The following is a 24,085-nucleotide window of genomic DNA, read 5'->3' as shown; positions in this document are numbered from 1 at the left end:
AAGCTGTTTAACGCCGAATACACTATATGTTCAAAAGTTTGTGGACACCCCTTCTAATCAATGCATTTAGCCACTTGAGGTTGCAGCTATTGTTGACCGGCACACACACCGCTTATCTAGATCCTGTAGCGAAGTACTGCCAATAGAATAGGACACTCTGGAGCAGATAAACAATAACCTGTTGGTACTGTGCATAATGCCAGGTGAGGGATAGAGGGGTATAAAGCCCCCCAGCAGGACTGAGCGGTGTGGCAGTGGAACTGTGCTGTCTGGTATGATGGATGGTGATCTGTTCGAGATGAGTTGGGGAATTGAGGAGGATTTAAAAAGTTTCACATTTTATTTGAAATACCAATGAACGAGTAGGTGTCCGGATACTTTTGTCCATATAGTCTAGTCGAAACTGTTGGTGGCCTGTAAGTAGGCCTGATTGGTGCTGGTCAGTTTGAAACCCAAAACTCAACCTTGTTTGTTTGTTTATTTAGTTACTGACTGGTAAAACTGGTAGAAACCCCTAGAATCGGCTGCTTTTTGTCCCTAACTCTGTGTTTGTGTATGCGTCGTCATCCTCTACGAGTGCTAAACTCACCGAAAAGTTTACAGTTGCCGTTTATGGACGGCTGGTGTTAGCGGAGGGCTTCCGGTCCCAGCTGTTGCACCCCAGCATTGCTATACCTGCATAAGGCTGTCGACGGTGAATGGTTTTTAAATAGTTGTCAGTTTGTGGCGTAATGTAGCCGAATGAGGCTCTACCAACAGCAGCCAGGAAAAGCTCTTCACATGAGCTTCCCACAGAGGTGCAGGAAATAGAAACAAATAGTTACGCTCTGAATCTTCGCCACAATCATGAAGTTTATGTGTATGTGGGTGTGCATGTGCGTCTGCCGAAGCGCCTGTTTATAGTTCAGGTCGTGATGCAATGCTGGTAACTGTTCTTTCTATCAGCACCGCACTCCAAGGTACAATCCTGCTACTCCAGCATTTCCCTAGACGTTGCGGCTAGCGTGATGACGGTGGTCTTTTCTTGAGTATTTTTGTTGATATGGTCTTTTATCTCAAGACGTGGATAAGGCCGAGTGGGCTAAAGGGCAAACTGGACAGTACGGTCACAAAGTAAGATTATCTTGGATGGGCGTTACAGGACGGCTTTGTGTTTGTGTGCTTTTCTGGTTGCATTTTAGGATTTGTGTAAGTTCTCCCACAATCCAAAACACTGCACATAATGGACATTTTTTTATATATATATATAAAATATATATACACCTAACTATCGAGCCCTTTTGGAACCCCTTTGGTGGTTGGTGTGGCGCAACAGATAACACCACTACCTGCCAGTGAGCTACCACACCACGTGGAAGACTGGGGTTCAATTCCCGGTCTAGGTGACTGTGCTGTGCTACACCAATAGATTCCTTGGGCAAGACTCCTAACACTACATTGGCCCACTCTGTAACACCAGTAATGTTGTAAGTCGCTCTGGATAAGAGCGTCAGTTAAATGCTGCAAATGTAATCTAATGTAAATGTAAATGGACATCAGTCAATTTGTGTCCTTTTCCCATGATGATTGTTTTTGCACTTTGCTACAACTGACTGGTGTGCTCACCTATTTATCACGTAGCAGACCCTGTCCCAAGGGATCTATGATATATATATATATATATATATATATATATATATATATATATATATATATATATATATATATATATATATATATATATATATATATACACACAGTGCCCTCCATAATTATTGGCACCCCTGGTTAAGATGTGTTCTTTAGCTTCTAATAAATTGAGTTTTTTTCTAAATAATATAGGACCACGATGGAAAAAAGAGTAAAATCCAACCTTTAACTCAAGTGAATTTTAAGGGGGAAAAAATTATTATTCACCCAGTGACACACACCCAGTATGCATAATTATTCTTCAAAAAATCACCTGTTCCATAATTATTGGCACCCCTAACATTTCTTAGGAAATAAATGTAATTAAAGTATTTCTGTCAATTCTACAGTAGTTTACGAAGTTGATCAGAGTATGTAGGAACATTTAATTAGTAATTCACAACTTCCTGTTTCCCTGAGGTATAAATATGATGTGACACAGAGGCCAGTTCTCTTCAACATGGGAAAGACAAAGGAACATACCATTCAAGTAAGGCAGATGTGTGTTGACCTCCACAAGTCAGGCAATGGCTACAAGAAAATAGCCACTCACCTCCACCTGTCCATATCTACTGTCTATTAACTATTAAGAAGTTTAAAACAACTGGAACAGTGGTAAACAAGCCTGGACGAGGATGCAAGTTTATTTTGCCACCACACACAGTGAGGAGGATGATGAGAAATAAAAAGGTCTCCAAAGCTCACTGTTACAGAATTGCAACAAATGGTAGCTTCTTGGGGTCACAAAGTCTCCAAAACAACCATCAGGCGCTATCTGCATGCCAACAAGCTGTTTGGGAGGCATGCACGGAAAAAACCTTTTCTCACTCACAATCATAAACGCAAACGTTTGGAGTTTGCTAAGCAGTACTGGAACTTCAACTGGGACCGTGTGCTTTGGTCAGATGAAACTAAGATAGAGCTTTTTGGCAACAAATGCTCTAAGTGGGTCTGGCGTAACACAAGAGCTGAGTATGCAGAAAAGCACCTCATGCCCACTGTGAAATATGGGGGAGGATCAGTGATGCTGTGGGCCTGTTTCTCTTCCAGAGGCCCTGGGAACCTTGTTAGGGTGCATGGCATCATGAATGCTTTGAAATACCAGGACATTTTAAAACAAAATCAGTGATGACCCAGTGTCTTTCAGCAAGATAATGACCCAGAACATATGGCCAAATCTACACAGAAATGGTTCACCACACACAGAATCTAGCTCCTCCCATGGCCATCTCAGTCCCCAGACCTCAACCCCATTGAAAACCTGTGGGGTGAGCTGAAGAGGAGAGTGCAGAGGAGAGGACCCAGGTCGCTGGTTGATTTAGAGAGATTGTGCAAAGAGGAATGGTCAAAGATCCATCTGTCTGTATTGTCCCATCTTGTGAAACATTAGAAGAGAAGATTAGGTGCTGTTTTGTTGGCAAAAGGGGGTTGTACAAAGTATTAACATCAGGGGTGCCAATAATTGTGGCACACATGATTTAATGTTAAACAATTATTTCTTAATGTGGGATTTTTTTCCTACTGAATAAATTCACTTGAGTTAAAGGTTGGATTTTACTCTTTTTTTCCATCGTGGTCCTATATTATTTTAAAAAACTCAATTTATTAGAAGCTAAAGAACACATCTTAACCAGGGGTGCCAATAATTATGGAGGGCACTGTGTATATATATATATATATATATATATATATATATATATATATATATATATATATATATATATATATATATAATAAAATAATATGTATGTATTTCTAATGCCTCTTTTTTTTTTCTTCCTCTGAGCTCAGCAATGCGGGTCATTTTACATCCCTCCTATAGAGTCTGTAAAGGTGACATGGTAAATAAGCCCATGCACAAGTTTTTGAGGCCGTGGATGAATGTTCTAATGGGTATGAATGAATATATATTGAGACCAGTAATGAATATAGTGAGGGCCCAAAAAAATTACACACGGTCAGATCAGAAACCACCCACCTAATAGTGGGAATGCCGTTAGTGAGACGTCGAGGCATGGACTGTGCCTCGGAGGGTGTTCATTATAGAGGTTAACTGGTCCACAGTGGCACGGAGTTGATTGTTGTGCACCAATCGCCAGACTCAACGTTTGCATCTGTGGCTCATAAGGCACTACTGTTTGGACGTTAGGAGGCACTCGGTGTGGCCCAAAACATCCAACAAAGTTAGCGGTTTCCTACATGCTACCACCCTTCGCCCACTACCTAACTATCGAGCCCTTTCGGACATGAGTCCATCAGTCAATTTGTGTCCTTTGCCCGTGATGATTGCACTTTGCTACAACTGACTGGTGTGCTTGCTTATTTATCACGTAGCAGACCCTGTCCCGTGGGATCTGTGACGACCCAGAGTTCATTCCATACCGGGGGTGGTCATAATGTTCTGATTTGACGGTGTTTATTTAGGGGTTGGATTAATATCTTGAGGCCACAAAAAAAAAAAAAAAGTATTGAGGAGATGATAATATATTTATAATCTAAAAGTTCATATACAAATAAAAGGTGGGTTCAAGACCCACCAAATAACCAACATGTTACTTTAGAGTGTCTGTACTATGCAGGAACACCTTTGATCTTGTCTAGATGGTACTTGGTCTGGATGGTAGAACTTGGTCTCCAGGTTTCTCTACACCAAGAAAGCCTCATCAGAAAGTAGGAAAAAATAAGATTATAGGAATGGCAGCTAGCATTACATTTCTACAAGAAACGTTTAGCGGTTGTTAATTTGCCTGTCTTTACAAGGTTCTGGAAGTCCGTTTTTAGTATATAAGCCGTCTTAGAAACTCTGGTAGCTTCCTAATGTCAATGGTTGGGACAGTCTTGGTCTTAATACAAACACTCTCTGTCTCTCTGTCTATCTCTGTCCAGTTTGGGTGGAGGGACGTTCCTGGGACTGTGCTGCTTACTGACGGGCTGCGAGACGTTCGAGGAGGCTCTGGAAATGGCCAGTAAAGGGGACAGCACCAATGTGGACAAACTGGTCAGGGACATCTACGGAGGAGACTACCAGCGCTTCGGCCTGCAGGGCTCAGCCGTGGCTTCCAGGTAAAGGGTGTGTATGTGTGTGGGTGGTTGTGTGTCGTTCAGTGTTGTAGTGCACAATGTCACAAACGCTTTTCTGAATCTTTGCATCTGATCTTAGCTCCTGTTTATAGTTCAGGTCATGATGCAAAGGTCCAATCCTGGTCTTCCTGTATTTCTTCGGAAAGTTGCAGTCGGCCTGGTGATGGTGGCACACAAGCACAGCTCATACTGTATAGCACATGTAGTCAGTGCCACACGGAAGTACAATAGAAGTCTGTGGTGTTTGGAAACAGCGGAGCCTCTGCTATTTGTGGACAATGAGTCATAACCTTCATGATTCAGACTGTGGGTCTGTTTACACCTGGCATTAACCTGGAGATGTGTGTCCGGATAGTATCTGGATCTACTTTGACGTGATTCTATTTAAACTTAGACGTCAGAATAGTAAAGTGTATCTCCAGTGTGATCAGATGAGATCCGACTTTTACTTTCCCACATTAAAAAGGCACTTAAATGCGTACGTCACCTCCGTCTGACTTCCTGTAAACAGTGGGTTCTCATTAAAACTGTCCTGCTCCCGGAGACTGTGAACGGTTTAGAGGAACGATGGGGGTTTATCTACAGCGCGGTGGAGCAATAGATGGTTCTCACATTCTCGTATTGAGGGGAGAGAGCGAGGGATCCACAGTAATTACTCATATTAACATTGTTCCACAGGCTTCTCCTGTATTTCTGCTTTGTCTGACGGAATCCGATCACAGAAAACACGTTCAGTTGGATGTTAAATGTGGACGAGAGCAGTCTCGGACCATCTCTGAATGTGGTTTGAGTGATCTGATCGTAATCCAATCACAGCGCGTCTTGGGGGTGTTTACACCTGTAAAATCGGTATGTGATCCGATCATCAAAAACGTACGTCAATGTCCGGTGTAAACAGGCTCTGTGTCACTTCTGAAATCCCCATACTTGTAGAATGCTAATATATCCAATTTTGTCTTACATATTTTGTTGATTGATTATTAAAAAAATTAATGCTTCCAGGTTTAGAGGAACTTTAGAGGCTTCTTCCCCTGTATGAGATGTCATTAAGAAACTCTGGAAGCCAAGGCAAGACCATAAAGCTCAAGAACTGTAGGGTAGATCTGCTGCTCATATGCTGGCCAGAAAACCAAAGCACACTCCTATATAGCAGCAAGGACCTCAAGGAGGGTTTAACTGCAACAGGAGTGGTGGTGCACCGTTCTACTGTGCAGCTTTACTTGCTCAAGCACTCCTATATAGCAGCAAGGACCTCAAGGAGGGTTTAACTGCAACAGGAGTGGTGGTGCACCGTTCTACTGTGCAGCTTTACTTGCTCAAGCACTCCTATATAGCAGCAAGGACCTCAAGGAGGGTTTAACTGCAACAGGAGTGGTGGTGCACCGTTCTACTGTGCAGCTTTACTTGCTCAAGCATGGTCTGAATGGATGAGAATGAAAGCTTTGAAGCCGGATGCGTGTTTGGAGATGAACAGGGGCAGCATTACATGAACCTAACCCCCTTGTCGGCTGTTAAGCATCGAATTTTGGCAAATTCTGGACGCTGATATGACCCACTTGGTCAATAAGCTGAGGCTGAAAGAAGACTGGCGTCTTCTACAAGCTAAGAACAGCTTCAGGAAAGTCTGTAGGTCATTAACTCATGCATTTAGAAGCTTTCTATGGCCTGGACAAAGACACACTAGGAATTTTAATGGAGCCATTGTAATTTAGTCCAGAAGCAGGTTTATTCTGCATCCTAAAAGACCCACCCAAAGTAGTGTTGTCCTTTGAACCAGGTGTGAACCAGCTGAACTTTGCGCTAGTTGGTAAACTATCCAGCAAGCAAGTATGCGAGGTGCGGCTGTGGACGCTGTTTAGTGTCAATAAAGGCAGTTTTGAGGCCGGCAGTTTAGCCAAGGTCAGACCTCTAGCTTCAGCAAGACACAACACTGCCCTAGGAAAAGCTGATTAAGCACCCTGGCAACCTTTGTGTAGTCGTCACCATTGTGGTGCAAGAGAACATGGTGATCCCTACTTCCCGGATTTGAGGAATGTGATTCGTCCACATGCTGCAGCTACGCCTTTATGAACCAACTCGTATCTGAAAAATGATCTGAACGTTGAGTGACGAGCATGAGAGGAGGATTGACTTGTACTGAAAAAGGCCCATGTCCTAACATGTGTTATTTGTTTTGTTTTTGTCTTTTTCTTTAAGTATATGTAAATGATCTCACTTCTGATTGGCTTTCCAGTATTGATCCTCATTTAAAAAGCAGCCCAGGTTAAATGATGAGATTAAAACTAATTAGATGCAGAATAGGATGGTTTCAGTTATGTGTCCTTCAATGTAGACTTTGGAGACGTTCTTGTGTTTATGCTCACTGGTCTTTTTTTGTGTGTTTATCAGTTTTGGTCACATGATGAGTAAGGAGAAGAGGGACAGCATTTCCAAAGAAGACCTAGCCCGAGCAATGCTGGTCACCATCACCAATAACATCGGCTCCATCGCACGCATGTGTGCCGTCAATGAGGTGTGTGTGTGAGAGTCTGTGTTAGGGTGGGATACTCTGAGGTTACAGGCTCCAAAATTTTACTTGAGTAAAAAAAAGTGCCTCAACTAAGAATTCAAAATTGGCTTTTATTTTTTCTTTTATTTATATATTTTTTGTAGTATTTTGGGCTCATATCAAAAATCGGAAATGAAAATGCAATTTTTCAGAAGTTCTGCTGATTTCTTTGTGTTGAGCTTTAAAGGGTTAAAATGGCCGTTATTCGTAGAGCCTGGGGTTCACCACAACGTTTTATATCAAAATGTTCAGAACAATCTCCGTTCGAACGAGACCCCAATGTGACCTAGGGTCTGTGCGAAGAGATAATCTGACCCTAAATTGAAGTCCAACTTTCTAAATTCTTCATATTTCTTGTGAAAACATCCCTTTACTCATGTGAACTCTCTTATTTACCTTCTGAGAACGTCCGCACTGCTGCTGGCTGGGCAATAATATTCGTTAATGGCGCCTTGAGGACCCCAGATGGCGCTCTAAGCACCGTGGTTAAAACAAAAGACTCTGAACTGGATTGGGATTAAAATAGCCAATACCCGATCCATTCAAATATGCCTGGATCTGCCCATTGATTGGCCTTCGGTTTGTTTCTTTAAATTCCTATTTTTGATTTGAGAATGTGAAAGTGGTGAACATCATCTAATTTAACTTTTTTAGTTTTTCTGCATAAAATTCACAGATGAATAACATAATTTTTTATGTTTTCTGACTTTGGATTCTTAGTTGAATATGACAAAAAGCCAAGGTGTCACAACACTAAAGCTAGTTGACAAATAAGACGTCTGATCTCAAGTTAAGAACATGCAGCAATTAACTGGCGAGCTATATTCAACAAAACACTGTCTCTGACCTGCGACACTGAAACCTTTATCTCTGCACATAAACTTTATCACATGGGTTACAGCAAAAGTAATAAATGTGTACACTCTCCAGGTACGATAGATGATTTACCCTCATCATGCTCTCCAGTCAAACCCATCCATTCAGGCCTTCTGGTCTTGAGCAGGCTGACTGCGATTGCACTATGCCACTTAGTCATGATCCTGATCAGTCTTCCCTTTGCATTCAGGTTTTATTAAGTAAAGTAATACATAAAATGGACAGAAAAAACAGCAACACAGTAGTGGCACATTTTTAAAAAATGTAATTATTAATATTAGACACTTTTAAAACCTTTTTAAACCATTAATATTAATTATTTGCAAAAATACATCATTTCAGATGGAAAAAATCAAGCAGTTAAATAAAATTGAATATGGTAATGATGTAATGGGCTGACTTCAGTTACTATACACTGGTTGTTGCTGTTTCAAGGTTTTAGGATGTTCAGGATTTTAGAATCCAGTTCTTCAGTCGTTTTAAATTATTTAGGACACCCATAACGAACCTCGCCATTATACTATAGTCATTTTGCCTCCTGTAAGTAAACCATTGACGGCCATTGACAAAAGTGCACCCAGACCCATCAAAAAGCATGAAACTATTTCCAACTCATCCACGTATACTATGTCATTTATTATATATGTTTTTTTTTTATATACAAGTATATTTGAAGTCTATCTGGTTTCTCTGAGCTTCTTTACAGTGTTGCCTTGTAGCCTGGTGATCAAGCAGCATTGTACAGGGCTATCAGAGCATCCAGAACATCAGCTGCAGAACATCAGCCGATGTCCTATCAGTTCTGTATGCGTCAGCTATTTGAATGTTTGGCATACACTTATACACTTTTTATTGCAGTTGGATTACAAGTGTTTATTTCCTCACTGGTGTCCAAAGTTCACCATCACAAAGCGGCGTGGAAGCATGCGACAAGATGTAGCTGGTGGACAATGGCCTTTTAGACCAAGGCGTTCTTGGCCTCAAAAGTTCTGAAGTTTTATTAGTTTTGCTCTGGAGCCCCGAGGCTAACCGAGTAACAATAACACGGGGTTAAATGTTACATGGATATTTCAATGAATGATGTTTTTGGTCCCATGGCAAGATCATCTGCAAATTGTAGCAGCAAATAGACATTTCATTATTTTAGTAGTCGCATAATTCACACCAATATTATATTGACCTTCCTTGGTGGCTGTAATACGACACCAAAACAACTTGCAGTGAGGGCTACAGCCTAAACATGGCGGAGATAGTTACGACCAACCCTCGGCCAACCCCAAACAAACAAAAGTCCAAATCCACCCAAAAACATTTAAAACAATGTTGTAAATTTTAATTACTAGCATTTAATTAATGCTAATATGAGCTTTCCTACTTTGTGGTAAAACAAAATGTACTCGTGTTAGACAGTCTTTGTGTTTATGTATTTAGGTTGAAAGCACTTCTGGTTCAAACAGTATAGAATTACATTTAAATCAGTGTGTTTATATTAATTTATCAGACCTGCCTGATTACATAATCAGCCGAACTATCCATAAACAGAATGTGCTGTAAACAAAGTTAATGTTTATTGGTAGCTGATATATGTTGCATAAGTTGCATGTGTCCAGGTCTAATTCTTGTTTCTTTACCTCTAACATTGTGTATATGCCAAGACAAGTTTGCCAGCCAAAGTTAGATTTTTTTTTTAGCTTCGCTAAAAACATTAGTAGCAGAAGCCAACCTGAACCCTGGTGTCCATACTTTTGACCATGTTCATAGCTACCTATTTATCAGAGACCACATACACAAGTCTGCTTGACATTACTTATCAATTTGACATGATTTGAGACGACGGTGAGATGTTTTAGGCCTGTAGTTTTAATAAGCTGTTTAGCTGCATAGGCCTCATAGCTAGGGAAGAGCGAGAGGTAATTTTAACAGTACATAATATAAAAAAAAAAAAAAAAAATATATATATATATATATATATATATATATATATATATATATATATATATATGTATAAATTCTATGATTTTGATGTGTATGTTGATATATGTATGTTGTGTGTGTGTGTGTGTGTGTGTGTGTGTATATGTATATATATATATATATATATATATATATATATATATATATATATATATATATATATATAAATAATAATAAATTAAAATTTAAATATAAATTTATATAAATATAAATTCTATGTTTACATACATTCTATGTAAATTCTGTTTTACATAGAATTATATATATATATATATATATATATATTTCTTATGTATATATACTATATGTTATGTATTTTCTCAAATCACAAGGTAAAAGTAAAGGTACAAGTATTTGTCACTGTACAGTGTACACTGTGTCCTCCGCATTTAACCCATCTGGTAGTGAACACACACTCACACACACACACACATGTGTTAGGGGCAGTGAGTACACACACACACCCCCAGAGCGGTGGGCAGCCAACTCCAGCACCCGGGGAGCAGAGAGGGTAAAGGGCCTTGCTCAAGGGCCCAACAGTGGCAGCTTGCCGAGCCCAGGAATTGAACCCACAACCCTGTTATCGATATCCCGGCGCTCTAACCGCTGAGCCACCACTGCCCAATTGATCATGTCAAATTGATAAGTAATGTCAAGCAGACTTGTGTATGTGGTCTCTGATAAATCGGTAGCTATGAAAGTGGTCAAAAGTATGGACAACAGGCTTCAGGTTGGCTTCTGCTACTAATGTTTTTAGCTAAGCTAAAAAAAAATCTAACTTTGTGTATATGCCAAGACATGTTTGCCAGCCAATGTTAGAGGTAAAGAAACAAGAATTAGACCTGGACACTTCAGGAAAGTTTTTCCGCTGATTATTCTTCATCTGCTTAAGTTGGTTGACCAGCAGTTCAATCCAGGAGTGTAAAACTCACATGCTTGGCCTATGCCTCCCCCTAGTGACGGAAGGTGCAGTAGTATGTGTGTGTGTGTGTGAATTTGTGTGTTCAGTGGTTTCTTTGGTTTGTCCCCAGAAAATCGAGAGAGTGGTGTTTGTGGGGAATTTCTTGAGGATAAACACAGTGTCGACGAAGCTGCTGGCCTATGCAATGGACTTTTGGTCCAAGGGGCAACTGAGGGCACTCTTCTTGGAACATGAGGTGAGAATGAACACAGAGGTTGAGCTGTTTTGGTATTTTTCCCCTCCAGAATATCTTTTGTCATTTTTCAGTCAGTCAGGATAGATTAATATTCAATTAATTAATTGAATAGTTTGTATATAGAGTTATCTGTGTGTATTGCATTATTTATTTAGTTAGTTAGTTAGTATTATGGGTGCTCCATATAGCACAAATTGCTATATTGCTTGCTACTGTTATAAAGCAAGCAAGCCTTAAAATGGGCAAAATTGCACCAGCTAAAAAGTCAAACTTTGAATATTAAAGATAAGATAAATAATAATAAATAATAATTTCAGATCACAAAATCAAGCAATCAGTAAAAGGCTATACACTGGTTGTTGCTGTGTACAGATTCTGTAACTAGCTCAAGGTATCAAGATGTTCAGGTTTCAGGGCAAATAACATAGTATTTGCAAAAGTCCTGCCGAGAGTTGCCCTCATATGCTGTGGCATGCAGACGTTTGGATGTTTTCACCTGGACAAAATATCTAAGCAACTTTTCCATGAAGGTCATACTTGTGCAGGTGTTGTGATCACATCCTCTCCAGAAAGGTCTTCCTGAAACGTCTTTTGCAGTCAAATAATGGTTCTAGCAATCCTGCGAGCAGTTCTCTGGAAACGTTCCCTTGGTCCTCCAGACCCCAACTTGACCTCTGCTTTTAAGGAATGATGTGACTGTGTAGTGTCCTTGAGTTTATTGTAGTATTGTATCATCAAGCACTGTAATTAATACACCTGGAACTGGTATCAAACTCTCAAAAAAATCTGATCTTGTTACCAACCTGTTCTGCAACTCCTCCCTTTCCACATTCACTCGATATCTGAAGGCTTTTCCTCTGTGTCCGGTTACCCAGGGATACTTCGGGGCTGTCGGTGCGTTCCTAGAGCTACTGAAGTCATCCGAGGACCCCTGAGGAGACGTGTTCCTACGAAAGAAATTTCAAAACAAGCTGCTTAAAGGTTTTCATGTGAACCACACCCCACCCCTCTCCCCATGGGAATATGGGAATTCTGGGAACTACTGGGAGAACGTTGGGAAAAGCCATCATAGTTAATTTAAGGAACCCTTAAATCCCGACTTGCTTTTATTGTAAGATAAGATGTTTTTATGACTAATTTAGATCCTCTCAGACTGGTGATTGTGTTTGTTTGGGTTTTTTTGAGGGGAGGGGGTATTTGTTTTCCTGATGTTTTGTAATGTACATAAATGTATTTTGTGTGTAGAGAATTCACTGATGGCCAAATCCTGCTGTGACGAAACCTCCCGCTTTATGACTGTATCTAGACTGTATCTATTTTTTTTAAATCTCCTGATCATGTGATCATTTCAGGCTCAGCTGGAACTGTAAAAAGCCCTCTGTGTGGTCCCATCCGAGTGTCGGGCTGTAGTAAAGGTCCTCAATCAGGAATGCATTTAACTGGCAGTGGTACTTTAACAGTTTAACTGGAACCTTGGGTCTACAATTCTGCCCCACAAAAACATAGCTGTCATTGCCCTTGATTGAATTTTGTACTGTAGAAGGTTGACAGGCTGAGCATGTTATGGGTTAGGGGTGTACAATATATCATCAGTCACTGTATTCTTCTAAGATCAAGAGAAAAAAGGTAATTATCACGGGTCTGCTAATGGAATTATGGCCAATAATTAAAACTAGGGATGCACAAAGGTATTAATCATTCTGGCATTGGATTTTTTTTTTTTTTTACTTGGGCCCCGATTTCTAAATTTTTATAAATGTTAACATATAATATTAGTATCAGCATCAACGGATATGTACTTAACATCAGATATGAACCCTGAATTCCCATATCGGTGCATCCCTTCTTAAAAACAACAAACACTGTTGCCTACATGTGGTCCCAATTATTGTCACTAATGTTGGGAGTAATGTAAATGTGTTTTTTTGTATATTTTTTTTTTAATTGAAGAACCATGACAACTCAAGAACCCATTTAAGTGCATACATGGTTCTCCTCTATGGTACAAAACAACAAAGAACCCTTTAGAGTGTATTTTTAAGTCAAATTATCGTTTTTATCAGATTTTCGGTTCTGGTTATTGGCCAAGTTCTGTATCGGTGCATCCTCAATTCTTGTTGGACTGGTACCCACATCCACCTCAGTATGGAATGAAGCCACTTTTTTGTGCTTTTGTTCTTCTTTACCTTTCTACCTTTTCTACCCTTCGTTCCCGCTTTGCCACTTCATTCACAAACAAGACTTTTCTCATGCTCAGAAGTCGGATATACAGTGTCAAATGTGGAACGCATCCATTAATAGTTACTACGACCGTCTTACACCAGAAACTGACCCGAGTTAGCGTCCCCGCACAAAGCCTTAGGTTAAACCTAGGTTAAAATCTTTTGAGATGGCAGCATATGGCCGCTGACGACGTGTCCACTAGGGCTGCTCAAATGCTCGATTTGGTCATTGTTACTGCAGTAGTGGCCTTCACAGTACTGATCTCGCAAATGACTGCAGTGAGCTGCGAGCGCCCTGTGAGGTGTCCGAGTTTGTAGTTTTCGTTGCCTTGCGAAATTGGCGTGCCTGGGGCTGGACAAGAAGCCTGATCACCACAAAAGCCCTCAATTTTGTTGCTGTTAGCATGCTAACGTTAGCGAACTGGCCAACTATAAGCAGTAAAACACAAAGTAAATAATTAGATCTGGTGACTTGATACTGGAGAGAGCGCAGAGCTGTGCTTACAGTGAAATGTGATGTGGTTCGTAGCGTTTGCTAATTGCGGTAGCCTCTAGATTTCATAGTCTGCACTCTTAATTGTATTAAATTTGACTGAAATGTCCATCGTTAATTCTAAAACGTGACAGACTAATCACAATCCAGTATTTAGCCTATATTGTGCAGTCAGTTGACACGCAAATGGCCTTTTTAGGGAACTAGCTTGACCACAGTATGCTAATGTTGCTATCTCTGACTACAAAGCTGGTGGCCACCAGTTAGCGACTGGTCATTTGCTAATTGTTGGCCATTTGCCTTCATTCATTGTTAGCAACATTAGCATTTCTGACTGAATGACTGAAGTAACGGTGGGACCAAGCTGCCAGCAGTTTCCTTCCATGTGCCGAACGCCATACTTGCTGAAAACGCCTCGACCAGAGAGCCTCATTTGAGTATGACCGCTCAAACGCAACAGCTATATCTAGTCAGCAGATGTTTTTAGATATAGTCAAATGCAGTGCAGATGCTTACTTCCGATATATTTATGAGTCAGAAGCCAAAAAAAAAAAACCTGTATAACCACGGCCATGTCTTCTACTGTGTTTATTACGAAACAGGTTAGATTCGCCACTAGAGCTAACGACACTTCCTTTCTCTCTGTTTAGCTGCCAGTCGTCTCATCCTGCGATAGATTGGCCTCAGTGTGGTAATCGGCTAGCCAAGCAACTGCTTTGCAGTGCAGAGTGTCTTTCAAGCTGGTCTTCAATGGTGAACGTGGTTGGAAAGCTGGTTATCCAGGTGAAAACATGGTAATGCTGGTAAGATAGCTGGTAAGATAGCTGGTTGACCAAGTTTTGGCTGGTCTGATCAGCCTGACCCATTCGACCAAGCTGCGTCGTCAAGATGGCCATATTGGTTGAGTAGTTTGGTCATGCTGGTCATGCTGGTAGACCAGCTTATCCATCAAACTCAAAAAAGGCATAGCCTATGGTGATGAACCAGCTTAATCAGCAGTAAACTTCGGTGTAGAGCTGTGGTCCTTCTTCTTGTTAGCCTGCTAACTAGCAAGCTAGCAGACCAGTGACATTGTATCAGCAGTCCTGTATAACCCAAAAAATTAAGGTTATGGTGTTACGTATTTTACAGTAGTTTACTGTTAAGTTGGAAACATCGTTATTCATCTTTTATTTGGGTTTGGAAGTGAGAAATGCATCAGATCACAATGATTTTTGGCCAAATCTGGCTGCCGAAGTCAACTCTTGCGTTGATTTGAGCTATTAAAGTAATGGAATGGCCCTTAAAGATAGTATCAGAGTTTCCCCAGTGAGGCCAAGTGGATAAGGGCTTGGTAAACCAGTATTGAAATGGCTGGCTGATCTACTGCATGGTGACTTACTCACTTTTCAATTTACCTTAACCTTTCCTCCTCTGCCTTTAATCTGTCCATGAAATTAGAATGGCCTCTGTTCTGCTGTTTTCACTGTATAGTCACTGGAGTATTGGGGCCTATGAAAAACTGCAGCCTAATGGAGGTATTTTATAGAACTGGATGTAGACTCGCCCTGCCATTTTCTATATATATTATTTATTTTCTTTTTCTAGTGGAGTGCCAAAGTAGGGAAAGCATTCACAAAAAGGCCTCCTTATTGGTTCCTAAATCGAGTTTGGATCAGGTTGGTGGGTTTAGACAAGCGATCAGCTGTGTTCAACTGTGATCCAAACCGAAAACGACTAAACAAACGTGTTTAGAATTGAATTAGGAAAAGATCCAAATGGATATCTTCACGATTTCCGTCTCATGAGCCTTTCTAAGACCCCCGTTTACACCTGTTTACTTCATGCGTCTCAAGTATGGGGATTATATGTGGAGAACATGTATACGGATACAAATCCAAACACCCAAACTCCTTCAGGAGGTGGTCTGAGACGCATCTGAGCCACCATGTTGTTATAGCAGTGTAAACACATCCGCCTCTCCAAGACTCATTTAACAACTGAAACCCCTCCCAGTACAACCCAAACACCAGTGATAACTGCCATGCAGCAAACGTGTTTGCATATTCCGTCCCACACAGCAATCAGAATCTAGTCTGGCTAACCGGAGACACTTTTGACTGCCAAGTGTAAATGCATGTGCCACGGTGTAGTCCTATCAGGATACAGTCCAGACACTAGTAAAATTAAGTGAGCCGGTGTAAATGGGGTGTGTCCAGGTTTTCTTTTTTTTTTCTTAATTGTTTTTCCAACTAATGGTTGCCTTCTATTTTGTCTACATCTGCAGATTTTCTTTCTTTCTGTGGATGCACTGCTGTTGTAACCCACTCTAATGTAATTGGTTTGTTTTGTTCCCCTGAATAAGCTTTAGAATTATCATGTTTTGTTTTTTTAATTCATTAATTTTTTATTTTATTATTTTTTTAATTTTCAGTTTTTAAGTTTTTTTTCAAGGTTTTGTTTGGAAACCTGTTGAGATTACTCTGGCATTACTGTTTGCACAAACACAGACATATATACATATACACAACATAAGTGCTGTTTTATTTTTTGGTTTTGTTTTTTTTGTTTTTTTGAAAGAAAACTCTACCTGACTGACAGGAAGTCCGTATTGCCCCTTTTCTTTCACTAAAACGATTTTTGATTCACTGATGTTTTATTTGTATGTGAGAGATTTTCTGTGAGATTTTTAATCATGTTGTGTTTTTATTTGCATGTGTGCACTTAAGGGACAAATTTTAAGAGATGCTAAATGTGTCTACGTTGAAACTAGATGGCATTTGATTGACCTTACCTAGCAAGCATTTAATGACCACACTAAAAAAAAAAAATATCACAGTTGTTGAGTTGTTCTAGAGTTCAGAATTAAAAACGTAGATTAAAATTGCTGATAGGTGGCTTATTATCTTTCTATCAAACATTCATTTATCCTGATGTTATTTTGACGTGTTGTCCTTACACTAAATCTGGCTTACTGCCTGCGTCCTTTTTTTTTTTTTTTTGGCTCAACCATTTGCTTTTTGGAACCCAGCCCCCTTTGGGAAAATGGGCCTACAAATATGCTGCAATAGTAGTCGTCCTATAGTCATCCTATAGGTTATGCAGTTAAGACTGGAGGTTCTTGAAGAATCTCTGTATAATCTTCTGTATACAGCGCCTATTACTTTCAAAGCTTTCGTAGTTTCCTCTGAATAAGAGTGCCTGCTAGTTAAATAAAAGTCAATATAAATGTTAGGTCTGGGGGCAAAGGTCAAACGAATGCATGAATGCATCTAGACCAGTGGTCACCTTCCTGTAGGTTTCATACCCATCCTGCAGCTAACGCATAAACCATCTGAATGAGCAGTGATGGCCACTGATATAGACCTAGAACTAGGACCTCTGGTCTGGTCTGGTCTGTTCATCTCTCTACTTAGGATAATGCTAGTTCAGTCCGCAACTGTGATCTACTCTCTACTCTTTTTTTTTTTTAAACCTATATAAACAGAGTTGATTCCTGCTGAATTTTTAAGATTACTGACACTGTTTTTCAATGTTGTCTTCTCCTGTTCTCACTAATCCGAGACTAGGCCTTTGTGCTATTTTACTGTAAATACGTGTAAATATTTTTAAGCCACTTGCTTTTTCGCCTTTTAGAACTTGCCACCGGAGGTTGAACACTGTACACACGCTTTCCCAGACGCATTGTAATCATCTGGATGAAATGGGTACGACAGTGTGTTGTCTTTCAAGAACAAATTGAAAAGAAAACAAGGCATAATAAAGATGTGGCAAATTGGTCTGCAGCCGTGTTTTCTGTTGTTGTTATTTCTCACGAATGCCCGTCATAGCAGAAGCTTTATTTGCAGCAAAACGAGAAAAACCAGGCATGCCTAGTTTTGCTGGACGGCCATTGGCTGCATAGAGTCATGTGGCATTTTAACAGTGGGGAGTGTGGGAGCAAAATATCTTCTCTCTTTCTCTTCTATCTATCTCTGTATTGTAAAAAAAAAAAAAAAAAAAAAGTCCTGTATTATACTTGGTGGAATTTCCTGTGACTCAGGCCTTCCCCTCAGAGCCTCAAGATGTAGACCACATATTTACTAGTATTTAAATGTGGTCCAGAGCCCAAGACCTCATGAACATGGCTTGTGACTAATACTGCGCTAACGATGCTGATGAGGCTGGCAGCAGACGCAGTAGCAATGCTAATGCTGATTGCCAATGTAGTGATGATACCTCCAAGGAAGCAATGCTGGACAAGGCCAGCGGTCAAATCTATAGCAGAACGCTGTAGCTCATCATCTTTGGCTTGAGCTGTGTCTGAAACTGCCCCCTACATGCGGAAATCCATATAGAGCACTAGAGTAGGAAACAGAATTCCACAAGGTAGCTAACGACTTCAGACATGTCGTCATGTGTGGCCGTCGCTATGCAATGCAAAAATCCAAGACAATGCAATGGATTATGGGTATTCCATGTCAGTTTACTGTATATCACTTTTAGACTATATTACTTTTACATTTACGGCATTTAGCAGACGCTCTTATCCAGAGCGACTTACAAAAGGGCTTGGCTATTTACCCAACAATAACCTTAGCTAGTCTGCATAGACTGAAATTCAAAGATACCTCAATATGGAGACCATAATACTCTACTCTTCGCCCAAGTACTCTCGGAAGAGGTGGGTCTTCAGTCTGCTTTTAAAGACAGTTCGTTCCACCACTTTGGTACAGGACAAAAAAAAAAGCCTGGATGTTTGTCATCATGGATTTTAAGGGCTGTTGGGTCAACCGAGCCGTACTTGAAGCTGGAAGGGCTCTTGGTACTGATTGGCTTTTGACCACTGCCATCAAGTACGGCGGGGCTACAGGGGCTACAGAGTTTTGAATCTGATGTGGGCAGCAGCTACAGGAAGCCAATTGTTATAGCGCACTGAAAATTCAGCATTATGTTTTCAGACAACACTACAAAATGGCAAAACCCCAAAATTATGAAAGGGGCACAGTGTTGGACACAGCTACGGTCTTCGTCTCACCCATCACTCCAACCATTAAGTCTTGTTTGTCCTCTGTCCCATCCTATCTACATGACAACAAGACCCCTACTTCCATGAAGCAAACACTCTTCACCTGATGGGGTTCCTTTTCCTCGTGTTTAGGAGCACCTTAAACCAGGATCACTTGAGGACAACGAGTGCCGAATCTTGATCAGAACCCTGGATGTTGCCAAAGTGCCCAAGATGGACTCTTTACATTGGTGAGAAGAACTAAGCCGAGGCTGAATGGCTGTCTTTATCTGACTTGGAAGGGAAATATCAGAAGACATTAACAAGAGAGCATAAAGATGTGGCTAACAGTTCTAATGACAGCCCTGAATTATCTCAAATCTAGGTTAATAGACTGGTTTCTGGTTCCATACTCCCTTCTCGCGGCCTCTTTAGATGCCTTGGGAAAGCCAGCGTAGTCCCTATGCCACCTTGAGTATCACCCCCCAGCCTTCCTGCTGCCTCGCGTGCATCGCATACCTTCACCGTTTTTAAAAAAACCTTTGCTAAAGTCTCCACTAATTGAGATTTGAAGCATAGAGGCACTGTATCTACCAGTTAGCCACAAAGTTTCACAAATTAAGGCTTATTTCAGGCACTGACCCACTGGTTGGACTGGGAGGCCTGAATCTGGACCTTCTGACTGACTAACCCCCTCTGACATTTTGGAAATTTTCAATTAGACTTCCAGGCTGAGTTTCTACTCATTTAGGAACATCTTAAAGTAGGTGTATTTGAAGGAACGGTGATTCCTGCTCACCACTGTACACCCAAGGAGGTCGCTATACTTGAGAGGTGCCAAATCCTGGCTCTGGAGATCCACCACCCTCAAAAGGCCCTCATTATACATTGCAGGATTTGGCACTTCTCCCCCATGCTATGAACTCATTGTGTTGGCTTTGTCTTTCAACGTCTTCCAGCCTACACCTCACCCAAAAAAACACACTGACTTGCTTTCTCACTTGGTGGCTTTGTGGGTACAGTCTTGTCTCATGTACAGGAAGTTGCTCATTTAAATTTGGCCTAGATGTAGCGATGCTTGTGAGATGGTGGTACTGGGTGGAAACAGTGGTGGAGCAGAACCGTGAGAAAGCAGCTGAATACATTTGCAAACAAGCAAGGGTATTCATAAGCCTTACTTCAAGCTTCAGAACATAACGCTTCCTGCTGTCATCTCTCCAGGGGACTTGTGAGGTGGGTCAGAGGCAGCATTTTCATCCTGATTTCAGAGGCCTTCAGCTACTAAGCTACAAAACAACAAGAAAGAGAAGAATATACACTGATCAGCCATTACATTACAACCTCTCTGATATTACGTAGGTCCCCCCTTCCTGCCGCCAAAACATCTCTGACCCCTCAAAGCATGGACTCCACAAGACCTCTTACAGTGTCCAGTGGTATCTGGACACATTCAGGTGTTAGCAGCACATCCTTTAAGTCCTGCAAGTTGTGAAGTTGGGGCTCCATGAATGTCAGCATTGAGCATTGGCCGTCCATGACCCTGTTGCCAGTTCGGCTGCTGTCCTTCTTTGGAGCACAGGAAGTTTGGCAGGTACTGACCACTACAAGCTGGGAACACCCCACAAAGACCCGATGTCAAGTGACCAACACTGCGGGCACCTGGATGAGGTAAGCGAGAGAACAGTTATGAGGGTTTTATGAAGGCTAATGTACTGCTATGAACATGTTAGTTAGTTAGTAGTTAAGTGCTAGAAGTGCTTTTATGTCTCGTCTTTACATTATTTGATGATGGTCTAGATAGAAAGGTAATAATGCTAATAATAATGCTAATAATAATCATTGTTATTATAATATAATAATAAATAGCTGGACCTGGAGCTGCTGTGTGAAGATGGCATATTAATGCTTAATAAAAATAATCCCATATCCTATAAGCTTTTAATATAACCTATCTATACCTAATTCTCTTCACACCAACTTAATAATTCATTAATAATAGTGAAATAATTCGTTTTGAAAGCTGAAAGGGAAGCTCGCCATTTACCATGTTTACATTTTGATCAAATTCAATATATAACCTATATATATATTAATTTATTTTATATAATAAATTCAGAAAAATAAACAGTAAATTTTGATGTAAAAAGTGATATACCTCCAAAATAATACCGAAGAAAATGTAATAATTTAATCATTGAATTAATTAACTAATTAATGTGAATCGAGCTCGTGCTCGAGGAACTTGCAGGTCTGAGGAGGTTTCAGTACTGAGAGTTGTCTGAGGCAGGTTTCCAGTATTTTTGGCTTGAAACATTAATTAAATACACACCAAATAAGAGTTTTAAGGCTAAATACATATTTTTTATATTTCATTAAAATCTCAGAAGACACTTGTAGATCCACTGGGCGTGTCCCGGACAGTAGCGCTGCCCAAACACAATGGCCCGGATACAGTGTGTTGAATGTGGCAATGGCGACCCCTGGTTCCTCCTCTACAACGAACCATTTCTCACCAAACATCCCCTCCTGACCCTGTTTACCTCCTAACCCTTAGGGAACACATTAGGAAAATCGTTGGAATTTCCCCTTTCAGTGCAGTCCTCCACCAGTGGGCCTACCTGGCTATTTCCCCACTCCCACGCCCTAGAGCCACCTGACTGACCCAGGACCAGCCAGGCCCTGCGATAAATAAACCCCTCCTTCAGTGCTGCTCCAGCAGATATGAAGGCTCTGGAAGCCTTGAGGAGAGCAGTGATGGAGAACCACGCAGAGGAAGCTCCACACAGGCCACTTTTACAACACACCACCTTCACTCAACAACAGCAACCTGCTGCAGGGCTACTCCTCACATGGAGAGCTGCTGACCAACGCTGCGGCCTAATAAGGGAGGTGGAGGGAACCCGGATGAGGTAAGCGTGAGAAGAGTTATGAGGGGTTTATGAAGGCTAATGTACGGCTATGAACGGGTTAGCTTAGTTAGTTTGTAGCTATTTGCTAGAAGTGTATTTTTTTTTCTGCATTTCCCCCTCTTTAAATGATTTTACGTTGGTCTAGACAGATAATAAATAAATAAATAAATAAATAGTAAAATAAAAAAAAAATTAAAATTATTAATAGTTTTCTTTAATCCTATAAGCTTGAATATATACTATAACTTTATTAAACTTTACTTTAACTACTGTTAGCACGCTCAAAAAAAGTGAAAGCTCAAAAAGTAAAGCTCTTAGGTCACCTTAACCTTAACCTGTATGTGAGGGTATACCACCAAGCCATTTAGCTGAAGTTTACCATGTCTACATTTGTTGAAAATAGCTGTAAAATGGCTTTAAAAACGTCCCTTGGTTAAAAACACTGTTTAAGTGTAAGACTTTACGTAATCAATTTCAGGAATATTAAGAAGTGAAGACTTCTCTGGCTCAGGCTATTGTTTTGAATTGGTCCGTCCAGTCAGATGCTAAACTGTCCTGAAAGACAATGAGCAGGAGGTGTGAGCTTTGTGGGTAAACAAAGGAAGAACTGGTATAGGTGTGTGTGTGTGTGTGTGTGTGTGTGTGTGTCAAGACAAAAGATTGAAACCAGTTGGTTGGGGGTTGGGGGTATTGTTTGCCTTCCCTTTCCCTTCAGTCACCACCATACCTCATACAAAGTACATGCACTAAAGCAACTGAAAAACATGGAGCAGAAAGGCCAAAGCAGTAAAAGGGCCCGTATCTGTCACTGTACAGCGAAATGTGTCCTCTGCATTTCACCCTAGGGGCAGTGAGCGCACACACACACACACACACACACACACACACACACAGAACCGTGGGCAGCCAACTCCAGCGCCTGGGGAGTAGAGAGGGTGAAAGGCTTTGCTCAAGGGCCCAACAGTATCAGCTTGCAGAGCCCGGGTATCAAACCCACAACCCTGTGATCAATAGCCCGGAGCTCTAACTGCTGAGCTGCTGGGTGAAATTCAGTATAGTCATATTATCATTTTCTATTTAGGACATCACGTGACACATCACTGTGTCTTTTTTTATTATTTATTTATTTTACATATTTAAACATTTGATCCTCATTGAACCATATTAAGAGATGGAGCGAGCATAACTATACACAAACCACTGACGTATCATATATATATATATATATATATTTTTTTTTATGTAGTCTATTTATTTATTTGATTTAATTATACTATTAAGCTATACTGAGACGTTTAGATATTGTTTTCTATTCTGGTGTTCAGGACCTGGTGTGTGTTGACAGTGTTCAGAGACTTGTATGTGAGGGTTTCTACAGAGGTGATATTGGTGACAGTTCAATGTTTGTTACCACGTTAGCCTAGCATGGCCTGATCTGAACTAAAAAGGCAGAAGTCAGATAGTAAACATGTTAGGGGGTAGTGGTGGCTAAGCACCAGTTAGAGCAAGCTCCCACTGTTGGGCCCTTGATCACAGGGTTGTGGGTTTAATACCCGGCCTCGGCCTCAGCAAGCGGCAGCTTGTCAACGTTGCTAACAAACAGTGGACTGTCACCAGTCTCACCTCTGTAAAAGCCCTCACATACAAGTCTCTAAACTCCAGGTCCAGGTCCTCTGTGTCACTGTGTGTGTTTGATCATGAGTGTGTATGTGTGTGTTCACTGCACGGGTGGGTTTAAGGCCGAGGCCATGGTAAATACGGTTGTCTTGTTCAACAAACTGTTCCTATGCGTTAGCTGACCAGTTCGGTTGGTTCCAGGTAGGGGCAGGGACAGTTGATTTAGTATGAATGGTAGAAAGTTTTACTTCATTGATTAAATTGGATACAAGAGATATGAAATAAAGACACTCTGATTTTTTTCGGTTTATTTTTGGAAGCCCGATTTTTCTTCAGGAAGCTATTCTGATGATCCACACTCGCAGTTCACTGCTTGCAAGTACCATTCACCTGGTTTGCAGGCAGGACTAAACTATTCCATGGGTCAAACTGTTAGTTTTATAAGTACATTGTAACTAAAATGTTGTATATATGGTGCTAGGTTAATCATTTTAATATGTAAAGGAATTAAATGGACAAATCTAAGGGCCTGTGACTGACAGGTCCTGACAGGTCCTCCCCATACTGCGCCCCT

General features: G+C 40.8%; 1 protein-coding gene across 3 annotated transcripts in view; it reads left to right on the top strand.

Moving 5' to 3' along the window:
* Nucleotides 1-17,783, top strand: part of pank1a (pantothenate kinase 1a) — a 30,399-nt gene extending 12,616 nt beyond the window's left edge. For all 3 annotated transcript variants that reach the window (XM_072689957.1, XM_072689958.1, XM_072689959.1), the window contains exons 4-7: nucleotides 4,555-4,731; nucleotides 7,138-7,261; nucleotides 11,179-11,304; nucleotides 12,180-17,783. In XM_072689957.1, the coding sequence (XP_072546058.1) occupies nucleotides 4,555-4,731; nucleotides 7,138-7,261; nucleotides 11,179-11,304; nucleotides 12,180-12,239 (487 nt within the window). In that variant the 3' untranslated portion in view covers nucleotides 12,240-17,783. The remainder of the gene's footprint in view (nucleotides 1-4,554; nucleotides 4,732-7,137; nucleotides 7,262-11,178; nucleotides 11,305-12,179) is intronic.
* The last annotated feature ends 6,302 nt before the right edge of the window (nucleotides 17,784-24,085 follow it).

This window comes from Salminus brasiliensis, chromosome 10 (genome assembly GCF_030463535.1).
Source record: "Salminus brasiliensis chromosome 10, fSalBra1.hap2, whole genome shotgun sequence".
NCBI lineage: Eukaryota > Metazoa > Chordata > Actinopteri > Characiformes > Bryconidae > Salminus > Salminus brasiliensis.
The sequence above is the reverse complement of the archived record's forward strand: the minus strand, read 5'-3'. Positions and strand labels throughout refer to the sequence as shown.